Source organism: Sorex fumeus, unplaced genomic scaffold (assembly GCF_029834395.1).
Source record: "Sorex fumeus unplaced genomic scaffold, SorFum_2.1 ptg000072l, whole genome shotgun sequence".
Lineage (NCBI taxonomy): Eukaryota > Metazoa > Chordata > Mammalia > Eulipotyphla > Soricidae > Sorex > Sorex fumeus.
The window spans coordinates 42734683-42747072 of record NW_026606129.1 but is presented as its reverse complement, the minus strand read 5'-3'; the positions used below and the strand labels follow the sequence as shown (position 1 = coordinate 42747072).

At 46.9% G+C, this 12390-nt stretch overlaps 1 protein-coding gene across 1 annotated transcript in view; it reads right to left on the bottom strand.

Annotated features, from left to right (window-relative positions):
- The window catches only part of ENTPD3 (ectonucleoside triphosphate diphosphohydrolase 3), a 46174-nt gene extending 34178 nt beyond the window's left edge, over positions 1-11996 (bottom strand). Inside the window, exons 1-2 of the mRNA XM_056129539.1 lie at positions 11957-11996; positions 7738-7865 (exon numbers count right to left, since the gene is read on the bottom strand). Of these exons, the coding sequence (XP_055985514.1) occupies positions 7738-7865; positions 11957-11996 (168 nt within the window). The remainder of the gene's footprint in view (positions 1-7737; positions 7866-11956) is intronic.
- Positions 11997-12390: the final 394 nt, after the last annotated feature.

The following is a 12390-nucleotide window of genomic DNA, read 5'->3' as shown; positions in this document are numbered from 1 at the left end:
CCCCTCCCCACCCTTTCCCAAAGGTGGGAATACTGGTCTCAACATGTGTCTATCACCGAATCTCGAGGTGGTTTCTCAGAGGACACGGCCATTTGGGTCAGCCAGGAGGGCCACATTTGGATGAGAAGCAACAAGTGCTCTTTTGAATTTGGAGTAAGAAAATACATGGCTTGGACATGGCACGGAGACACGGGTTGTCAGTCTCCTGTGTGAACCCTGAGTTTCAAAACTCAAGGATGATGCAGGTTTCTAACAAAATCATAGGGAAAAGCCATAAAGCCGGTTTTCTTAGACTTCCTTCTTATTGTAATCACTATCATTATTATAATAACAGCAGTGATAACCATCTGAGGGCTTATATTATGCCAGATACTGCACGAATGGCTTCGTCTTATTGATTTTATAAAGCACATTTCTCTCTCTCTCTCTCTCTCTCTCTCTCTCTCTCCATGTGACAGAGAAACTGAGGTTCACAGAAGTAAGAACTTTTTTAGGTTTACAGACTTGGGGTGAAGCCAAGGTCTAATTTAGTGGTCCTAAATTAGGGGCCAGAGACCCCACCCTCTAGGCCCTAGGATATTCCAAGGAGCCACAGGTGAAAATTGCATGAACATGGGGCCATAGCATGAGAGGAAGGCATAGGAAGGAAACAAAGTTGAAAGAAGGTCACAGACTGATAAAAGTTAAGAAACACTGACTCTCAAACCTGAACTCAGAGCCCCAAGAAAACTGTGTCTAATAGAACACTGGTTACTAGTAAGATGCCTGGTCTAGTGGCAGCCATGGATGGTGCTGACCACAAGCATAGTGACCAGGTGTGCTGATCTGGCTGGAGAGGAGGTGGATCGATGTGTGGTGGATCAGGACTACTAGAGAGGGAGAGACCGATGATCCAAGTCTTCTCTCCCAAGGTGGGCCCCAGGTAGCAGAGATCCTCAGCCAGGGTCAAGAAGGGAATGTTTCAACACCTCACTCATCAGTTGTCCTCACCCATCAGTTGTGCTCTGGAGAGTAATGGCCAAGTATGAGCGTGTGATCCAGTGTGGAGAACTGATGAGTCTCACTGGAGAAAAGCACTGTAGTACTGTAACACTGTCCTGCAGTTTTCCATCGATTTGTTCCAGCGGACCCAGTAACATCTCCATTGTGAGACTTGTTGTTACTGTGTTTGGCATATCAAATACGTCACGGGTAGGTTGCCAGGCTTTGCCGTGGCGGCGAGATACTCTCAGTAGTTTGCCGGGCTCTCCAAGAGGGACGGAGGAATCGAACTCCGGTTGCTCCAGCCCGGAGAAAAGCAGAATTCTTGAAACACTGAGCCCATAGACCCCAAACACAGGCCTCTTTTCCACAGCGACACCATGTGTCTACAGGAAGCAATGGCAATAGGCTACAGAGAGCCTGGACCGAGAAACTTTCTGGACAACTGTGGGGGTGAGGAGGGCAAGAAGATAGAGTGAGTCCTCTCAGGAGCACTAAATGGGGGACTGTGGAGAGAGCCCAAAGGTCTGAAGGACAAACTTTGCATGCAGGAGACCTGGATTCCATCCCTGACATAGAGGGACCCTAGAGCACCATGGGGAGCAACCCCAGAGCACTGAGTCAGAAGGAGCCTCTGAGCACCGCCAGGTGTGACCAAAAAAACATTAAGGAAAAAGAAAAAGGACTTAATGGTAATAAAGCAGGTGGGGGCCTGTGTGGGAAAATAAAGATGAGGTCACTGTGTTTATTCTTGAAGCTGGTGGAGCAAGTCAGACCAGTGGCTTTGAGAAAAGGGGTTTGGGGGGTCTTTTGGACTCTTGACTAAAGTTTTAATAGTTTTGCTCTGAAAACACAAGCAGGTCATGTTCACTGGACGGGCCCCCAACCCTCAGCAGCCCCTCTCACTCCTAGCACACACTGCAAAACAAGAGCCAAGCTCTCAGACACGCATCTTTTCTCGCATCTCATCTCCCCAACTCAGAGGCCTGAGCGTTCCGAACCAGTATTCCAGTGTGATTCCCCCACTTCCTGCCTCTGCCCCTGTGACTGGAGCCTCTTCTTTGCTTATCGGTGCAGGGCATTTTTTTCTGGTACTTCTAAACCTTGCTGAGGGCCTAGCAACCCCCACCCCCAACCCCAAGGGACCTGCTAGATTTCTGTTCTGAATCAGGTTGCCACTCACATTCCCTCAGAGCTTACCACGGATGTGCTCAGTTCCTCATTTCCCTTTACCCTGCATCACTCCCCTCAAAGCTCACGCTGGATTTGAAATACCAGTATTGGTGTCCCCTCCCCAGAGCAGCAGGCTCTGCACTGACCGCTAGACGTCGGTGTGTAAACACAGTCCATGCCCCAGGAGAACAGTGAGGTGGTGATCCCTGCCTCCTGATTGAGGGCAGCTCTGCGCTGAGTTCTGCCCCACCTTGCAGAGATCGGCAGCAGGATGGAGCCCGAGGCACCCACAGAAGTGATCTTGCTGGGTAACAGGCCCCTTCACTGGCCATCTTCCCTTGGTTTCACTTCCCCAGTCCCTCCCTTTACTCACGGGGGTCAACTGCTGGTGACTTTGTACCTCCACTTTTTTTTTTTTGCTTTTTTGGGTTACACCCAGCGATGCCCAGGGGTTACTCCTGGCTTTGCACTCAGGAATTATTCCTGGCAGTGCTCAGGGGACCATATGGGATGCTGGGAATCGAACCCGGGTCAGCCACGTGCAAGGCAAATGCTCTACCCGCTATGCTATCTCTCCAGCCCTATACCTCCACTTTGGACCAGAAGAACTTTCACTGGGCTAGGAGCCTTAAACTACTGCCCTTTCCTTCAAACCCCACCCGTGTCCTTCGTAGAGGCCCAGAATCTCCTTTTCTCTACTCAGGTTTTTTCCTTCTAGACATATGTCTCTACTCAGCCGTGTCTTTCTGGTATGGATGCAGGACTCAGCTCTGACCTCCCTGTAAACAGGCAGAACTTAAGCAGAGGTTTCCCTGAGCAGTTTCCAATGTTGTGAAACTTGAGGGAAATTTTCATCATCAAAGGTATTTACTCAGCTCGCCTCTCCTTCCACTTCCCCTCTCTCCCCTCCCCTGTCTGCTGCAGCCTGTTCTCTCCCTCATTCACCCCTACCTCCAGCCCCCAGACCCTGGCAAACACGCAGAATAAAGAGCCATGTGCAACTGTGTTGACTGTAGCATGTGGGCTAGCAGTTTTTTTAAATGGTGTATTTTGTGGGGCAGCTCTGATCCCACTTTTCTGTTGGCAAGGCAGCTTCCTTCAGGCCAGTGATGGGGTCTGTCTCCTAGGAAGAGGTACAAACAGACCAATCAGACCCTGGATTCTGTGTCCCATGCAGCACAGCATGTTCTAGAAGAGGAAACATGGCTCCAAATGGGTCACATGTCTGTTTTCCAGAAGGGGAAATATACACAGTGTAGTTCGAGTTAGCCCTTCTGAATACGGGGGTCCAGGGAGGAGTCCCAAGTTTCTAGGTCTAAGGATGACACTAGCCTTGTGCTTAGCTGGGAGGTGCTCCCCTCCCCCAGGTTAATGAATCTTCCTGCATCTAGTCAGCCGCCTTCTCTCCTGCACAAAAGGAGGCCACACTCTCCTACCAGACACCAGTCCTTGTGTTCTCCAGACACAAGTCAGGATGAGGGGGATGTGGGAGGCAAGTGAAGAGAGAACTGCCCTTGATAACGGGGGTTGGGGACTGCATTTCACTCAGGATCCTGACGATCCCTGGCCAAGCCTATACCTCCTCACCTGCAAAGTGCTCACAGAGCTTACTTTGTCCACCTGCTATCTTTGGCACAGGATTAACTGAGATGATATGAGGGGAAGTCTCATTACACTGAACCACAGCATACAACATGTAAGGAGAGGATAGTATTCCTGGATGTGATTCTGATTTTAGAATTTAGAGAAGGAGGCAGTGCTGGAGCTCGGGAAAACCACTTCTCTAAACCTCGACCAATGTTTTTGGACAACCAGATAAACTTGGTTTCTTTTCATCATCTGAGAGGTGCACACGGGTTCGGTATTAATTTGTGGTACTGAACCTAGGAACCCTGGGGTCACACCCGCAAGCCACACCCTGCAGGCACCAGATAATCTCCTCATAGACCACCCTCCAGAACTCACGGCTGCTCCTCCCAGATGGGAGTATAAAAGGAGGCCCCCATAACCATACCACCGGACTCCCTGCCAGGCTATTTATACTCAGGAAGCCCCAGAGGGGGTGGACAAGAGCCCTCCCCACCCCAGGGGGCCCAGCCCCGGCAGCCGACCTCCACTACCCAACCCCTGCCATGCTCCAGGCCACTTTCCGTGCGGCCATGAGACACATCATGGGACACTTCCTACCCATTGTACATAATTACCACACCATGTTTGACATGGAGTTCAGACAGTAGGCAACAGATCATAGAGAGAAATATATATATTATATATATAAATATATATAATATTATATATTATATATAAATATATATTCTCATAGAGAGAAATAAATATACATATAAATATATATATATATACCTTTTGGAGTGCCCAGCAAGCTACCGAGAGTAGCCTGCCCACACGGGCAGAGCCTGGCAAGCTACCCTTGTCATATTCAATATGCCAAAACCAATAACTATAATGGGTCTCATTCCCCTGACCCTGAAAGAGCCTCCAACCGTTAGGAAAGACGAGTAAGGAGAGGACACTAAAATCTCAGGGCTGGGATGAATAGAGATGTTACTGGCACCCACTCAAGTAAGTTGATGAACAACGGGATGACAGTGTTACAGTGATACAGTGATTGAATCTAGGGTTCAAATGAGAGGTTTGTTTCTCTGCCCCACTGTGGGGCTGAGTTTCATAATTTTTCCCAAATGTAATTGATTTTTATATATATCACTTCATCCAATATGTCCAAAATAACATCTTTTTCACAGGGAATTCATACAAAAATGCATTATACTTTTTATACCAGTCTTCAAATCCCTGGGTATTTTCCAAGGGTCATAGCTCAAGGGCTCCAGAGCCCTAGGAACATAATGATCAGGATAGGGGCAGTGGCTACCATGCTGGCCAACACGGCTTTGTGCAGTGGCTACCATACTGTCCATCATGGGTCTGTGCAGTGTGACAACCTCATCGGCTTGATGCATTTCTCTCCCATGTAGCTAAGCCCAGGGGAACGAATCACAATCACTACCCCAGGGAGTCAGAGGGCCGAGGTTCTTAAGTACAATCTATAAAGGAAGCAAATGCCATGATCCTTTGAGTCTTTTAGAAAAGGAAGAATCTCTCAGAATGAGAGATCAAATTTATCCACAGAGAAAAACAATATTCGTTGATTTCTTATGTTTTAAACTCCTCTATTTCAGAGACTAGGGGTGTAGACTATAAAACCCAGCTCCTGGAAGAGAACAGCACAGAGTCTCCTGCCCCCGCGCCTGGCTGTCCTCGCTGGGGCCCCTTGGAGGGGAGCGGGTTGAGTTTCCCTCCCTGCCCCGACCAGGGCTCCGGCAGCTGAAGACCTCCAAAACCAGCCACCACCATGCTGAGACCACTCTCCACACACATGAAGGTACCGGCAGAGGAACAAAGGCATGCGGGTCCTGGGGCTGAGATCTCCAAGCCTGCTCGGATCGGGGCTGAGCATCCTCCACCCAGATCCTCCATATTCCAGTAGGCGGGGGTCACACCCACCAACTGGCCCCCTGGCGCCATGTAATCCCATTAACCAAGACCCAGAGACTATAAAACCCAGCTCCCAGAAGCGCATGGCCGCATTTGCTGTGCAACATCTCATTATCTCATTCCTACTTTGGACAACCTGGCAGGCTACCGAATGTAACCTGCCCACACGGCAGAGTCTGGCAAACTCCCCATGGCGTACCCAATATGCCAAATACCAGTAACAATGATGGGTCTCTATTCTCCTAACCCTGAAAGAGCCTTGAATATTGCACTTTTTAAAAAATCTCAGTGCTAGGATGAAGGAGACGTTACTGGGGCCTGCTCAAGGCAATCGACAAACAACAGGATGGTCGTGATCGTGATCATAGTTAATGGTAAAACACTAAACCTGTATGTGTGAGGCCCTGAGTTTGATCCCTGGTTCCATACAAAACCACAGCAGTAAAACAAAACAAAAAACAACCACAAAACCCTCTATTTCAGGCAGAGACATTGAATAATTACTAATAGCAGAAGATGAAGAAAGAACCCTAAAGGTCAAAAGCAAATACTATGTAGATTCAGAGAACCAGGCTGAATTACTTGGCCCCGATGGCCCTTCAGCTAGGCACTGTTTTTATGTTTGTTTGTTTGTTTGAAGTCTTAAGACATGGGACTGAAGAGATGGTACAGAGGGTAGGGCACTTGCCTTGCATGCTGTCAACCCCAGTTTGATCACCAGCACTGTGGTCCTCTGAGCCACACCAGGAGTGATCCCTGAGTACAGAACCAGGAGTAAGTCCAAAGCTCTGCTGAACGTGGCCAAAAAAGAAAAAAAAATCAAGACAAAAAGACAAAAAACACATGTAGCAGAGACTCTGAGGCATTCAAAGATTCAAAGTCAGGCATAATTTCTCTCTGGCCCTGCAAAGAAAAAGTTTGCAGACCTCCACCACGTGTGGTTTGCAGATCACATGATTTACTGACATTCTCTACATTTCCTTTGATAGTTGCTCTTAGGACCACCTGCCATCTCCAAGGACATCTTTAGGGTCAAGTGTGGTGTGATACAGATGGGTCTCAGTCTACTAGAGGTCATCCAAGAAGCCATTTGGGTTGGACTCACCAAGAACTGAGTGAGGCATCTGAATAAGTCCTAAGTACATTTTGGGGGGACTGGGGGAGCACACTCAGAAATGCTCAAAGGTTACTCCTAACTCTGCACTCAGAAATTACTCCTGGTAGTACTCAGGGGACCATATGCGATGCTCAGTATCAAACCCAGGTGGGCCATGTTCAAGGCAACTGCCCTGCCCGCTGGACTATCACTCTGGCCCTATAGTTCTAAAGTACTTCTTAAGATGGAAGAGCTAAAGTAATTTCATGGCACCCTTCAAAACCAAAGAGAGCTCAGGGAGACTTTGAAATTCTTCATTTTCCCAAGCAAGGCCAGAGAGCCTGGGTCTTCACTCATGATTGGGATCATGTTGTCCGGGGGAAAGAGCAAATCAAAAAACAGATGTGCAGGACCTGGTAAGTTTTTGGTAGCTAGTTGTGACTTTTTTTTTTTTAACTGAATCACGGTGAGCTACAGTTATAAAACTTTCACGTTTGAGCTTTAGTCATACAATGACCGAACACCTATCCCTCCACCAGTGTATATTTTCCACCACCAATGTCCCCAGTATCCCTCCCCACTCATCTCACCCCTCCCCCTGCCTCTATGGCAGACAATTTCCCTCTTTCTCTTTCTACTTATGGGTATTATGGTTTACAATATAGGTAATGAGAGGCTATCATGTTTGGTCCTTTATCTACTTTCTATCTGTGATTCTTGGCCATCAATTCTAGCTGTGCTACTAACAGTGAGGAGTTGGATTAGGACCACCCCGTCCTTGAAGAAGGGGGTCTCCATAATTAACCCACAGCCTTAGACACAAGGGCCCTCTAGACTTTTGCCCTTGGGTCTTATACTTCCTTCTCCTGCTGCAGGCAGGGAGACTGGACTTAATTCTTTCCTGACTCAGGACTTTGGAATAATTGATGGCATGGTCCTTATCTTCCCTTTGGGGCCCATCTTTTCACTCTTACCTTCAGTCCTGGAAGAAGGACTTCTCTGTGGTTAATCTGGATGATTGTGATTGTTATCAGCACTACAACGCTCACCAGCAAGACCACCAGGGTGATGATAGCTGGGATTCGGGAGAAGGTCTTAAGGCCTAAAATGGGAAAACCCACAAGAAACATGTTGGGAAAGGAGAAGTTGGGAGCTGGCCTTCTCTGCAGAACCTGTGGACTGGCCTCATTACCATATACACGTTACTTCTGGAGTGAGAGCTATACTCTTAGGGCAGGGAAGTCATTGGGTTCATTGGGTTCCCAACACCCCTCTCTCTACTCCCCCCAGTCCCACCAAAAGACTGGGACAGCATTTGCAGAGATCGTAGGCTCAGTTTAGTTTTCTGATTTTTTTCAAAGTGTGTTACACGTGTTATTGGTCATCTCAGAGATGATTTACAGAACACTCGTTTCTATGTGGATTTTAAAAAGACGAGTTTTCTATTATGGCAGGGGATGTGTTTATTTAACAAATAATCTCAGGGCCAGGTGGGATAGGCAGGGGACACCTGGGAGGCTCTCTGAGTTCTATCCTGCTTCACGGACCACCTCCATCCCGGAGCACTGTTGGGTGCAGCTCAGGTGACCCCAGCATCACCATATCTGAGCACTTGCTGCCAGACTGGAGAGTTGCAGGAAGCAGCCCCAGCCCTCGGCCCCTCTTCAGCAGTACTGGGTGTGGTTTCTGGAAACATAAAAATTGTCCCAGAAAAATAAAAATTAGTCAGTACTGTCCTTCAGATAAAACAAATCCTCTGAAGTTCAGAAAGCACTGACTTAGTGTTGAGCAAATGTAAAAAAGCTGAATGTTTAAAACATTTTGGTTCTGAGTAGGAACGCAACTTCAGTCATTTTCCTTTTGTCTAGGGTAAGGCCCAAGGTCTCACTTACATCCTTTCAAGTAGAGAAACTGGCCTTCAATCCACACGCTCCCTTACAAAGGACCACATAAAATATGGGTAACATATAGATCCACTTAAAGGCAAGGAAGAAGGAAGAACAATCTTCAATTATTTATATAGTCTCTGACTAAAGGTAATTAACTAATTATATGTCTGTTGCATAATAATATAAAGTCAAAAGTATCATCTTTGGTTACTAAATTCAACTAATATTTCTTAGCTAGCTAAAGGGAAAATCGGAGCTTAATAAACCATGGTGAGTTAATAAAAAATAATTTTTTTAGAGGTGGCTACACCCAGTGATGCTTAAGATATATTCCTGGTTCTGTGTTCAGGGATTACTCCTAGTGGGCTTTGAGAGACTATAATGGGATGTGAGGGATCGAACCCAGGTCAGTCACTGCAATGGATAGCGCTATCTTCTTTAGCCCCGATTAATGAAAATCTTGCAAATAGCTTTTTGTAAAAATAAAGAGTACTGGAGAAATACAACAGAAGCGAAGGCACCACCCCAATGCCTCTCCCCCGCTCCCCCCACATACCATCTCCCGCAAATGGTAAAGAAACTATCATGCTTTGTCTATAGGAAGCTTGGGTTTAATCCCTGGCACTGCATGGTTCCTCCAGTACCAACAGGACCAATCACCAAGAACAATGCATAGCCCAAGGAACCACCAGATTCTGGCACTATCATAAACACACACAAACACACACACACACACACACACACACATGCACACACACACACAAACAAAAGAAAAGTAAATCATACTGTACTATACTGAAATAACTCCACTATGTGAAATCCTAAAAGAAGGAAATTACAGAAATCAGAACAGTCATCTCCTGGGATTTGGGAAGGATTCACTTGGGAAGGAACATGTGTATGTTTTCTGAGCTAACGGAAGTATTCTATACCTCCTAAGATTGGGGGGTACATGAATGTGTCAGGATGGCTCAAGCATTTCAAAGGCATTTGGAGGAAGGTTGAAATCAAAGCAAAAGAACTTCTCAGGTACAATTTCTATTTAAAAATTCTTGGAGCTGGAGAGATAGTACAATGGGTAAGACACTTTCCTTGCATACACCTTACACAGTCCCCAGCATCCTATATATTCCCCCGAGCACTGCCAGGAGTATTTCCTGAGTGCAGAGCTAAGAATGATCCCTGTTGATCACCAGTGTTAACCCAAAACTGAAATAAATAACTAAAATCTTGTAAATGGCCTCCATTTTACAAACATAGGCAAGAATACTATTAATTTAGAGACCAAACTTAAAATTTAACCAGTTGACCATATGCAAATAATACCTAAAGTTTTAAACTAAAAATACATTTAATTAAAGTATTGACTAATATGCTTGGTAACTCTATTGTGAAATAAATATAAATGATGACACCCAAATGGCAGAAATGTGATAAATCTTGGCAGAACAGAGAAGTTGCTGGATTTAGGGAACCCCATTATGTCTCTCACTAATTGGCTACTGACGTGCAAACTAATTAAAAATTGAAGAAAAACTCCCTAGTTTCCACAGTTTCATTAGACACATTCAAAGGTCCAATAACTACCTGCGGCTAGTCACTACTGGGTGGGGCAGTCCAGCTCTCAAACATTTCCACCGTTGCCGAAAGTTCTACCAAACAACAATATAAAATAGAATAGTGTTCTGTTCCAGAACACTTAGTCTTAGTTCACCTTAAGCTATGTCTTACCCCTTCATTAATTCCAGGAAACATTTTCTACAACAAGAAAAGGGCATGTGGGGATTAGACTCAGCTCCACTAGTCAGCCACTTCATGACTGCTCTGTAGTACTATAGACCCTTCCTGATGTCGAAAGGGCTCTGGTCACCCCTTAGTTCTACCTTGTTCCTAGGAAGGCCAACTCGTACAGCCTCAATGGGAGGCAATTTGTCAATGTTTATCAATATGTATTTTCCCTCAACTGCTGGCCCCAGTTCTAAGTTCTACGAAGTTATTCCAAAGACTAGCCCTGTGTGTGTCTGAAGTGTCATTCACAGGGAATTACACATTATATAATCATTTGTGATGGCAACTGGAGGGAGGGCACTTGTGAAGCCCATCGACCAGATTAGGGAGGCAAATGCAAAAGTTTTAACTTTCAGAGAAGTCGGAGATCGCTGTCAGTTTAAGGGCTTTTTCTTCCCAGACAAGACATGGTAAAGATTTAATCTGCCACGTTCAAATTGTCCTTTGGAAGGAACATAACAAGTTCATCAGTGTGTGTGATGTTACAGGACATATGTTTGCGTTTTATTGTTTTTCTTTATGATTTCTTTTTTATAAATAGCTGGAAGTCACAGTAAAACAAACTCCTTAGGTACAGTTTTCCCTTTCCATGCCCCTAACACCCCTCCTCACCCCACAAATGGACTAGGTGAAGTTGTCCTTCTGCAAGAGAACACCCAATTTTGAGACATGACTGAGGAACATCTGTCGACAGGGCAGAGGAGGGGATGAGCTGTAAGCAATTTCCTGACCACAGCCGCATGGCCAGCCTCCCACACCCGCTGTGCTTCAGCAATTTTCAGGTAAAAAGCTATGATTACCTTCAGCAAACCCTGGCCCAGCAGAAAAGCCTATTACAAAGCCAGTGCTCTGGGCCACGTCTCATTCATTTCAGGAACAGCGCCTGGAGGGGTGCTGTCATTAGTGCTGGACAAACTGTGATTACAAAGTGCCTACCTGGGAGCGAAGAGGCTTCCACAGGAGCAACTGCAAAAAAAGAGACGGGCTCGAGCGGCAGGCAGGCAGGCAGGCAGGCGGGCAGGGCACGTTTATTAGGGTGCATGCATGAGTGTGTGGGCGCCTGGGTGAATGGGAATGCCGCCCAGGAGCCCCCAATCTGCAAAGGTAACCTCGACACCCAAGGAGGGGGCGGGGAACGCTGCGGGAGCGCAGCGCCAGCCACCCTAGGAAGGAAACAGGGATCCCGGAGCCCTTTACCCCTCACCAGCAAATCAACAAAATTCTGAAGCAAACCTTACACATGGCTGGGTAAGGGAAACCACAAGGGCCAAATTAATGGATTATGCAAACCGGAAAAACCATTCACGCGAAACATGCATGTTAGCCCTTGTTTTGCGTAGCCGTGATGAAAAGCATGACGTTTAGCGGAGGAATCCCGGTGGCGAAAGCGCGGTGAGTAAGTAACTGAGTCTCACACCAATGAGCACCCTCCCCCATTACAAGCCTCTCTTAGGGTGGGGGGTTCGGGGCTGAGCGGGTGCAAGATCGCCCCTGCTGCCTGCTAAGAGCTACTAACCTCCTTGCCCACAGGGCTGGCGGGTCAGCACGGTGAACATCTTCCCTTCCGGCTGCAAGGGAGAGAAGACACGTGTGTCTGAAGTTGGACAAACTTACACAGTGCAAAAACACCCCCCGGGCACACACACACACACCCTCCCACCCACCCACACAAACATTTTCTCCATATTCAAATCTCCAGAATTTAGGAGCCGGACCCAGCCACTGGGCTTCCATTCCGGTGTCACCTGCTCAGATGCAAGGAAAGAAGTGAAAGATGAAAAAAAAAAAAAGTGGAAAAAAATATATCTTCTCCAGCAGGTTTTCCTACCTGTACACACTATGCTAAAGAGACCAAATCTTGCTCCTCTTTTGCTCCTCTTTAGGATATATTCCTGGGATGGTTCCTGAGTGCCCCTCTACAAGGGAACCCACACCACACCCCACCCTCCG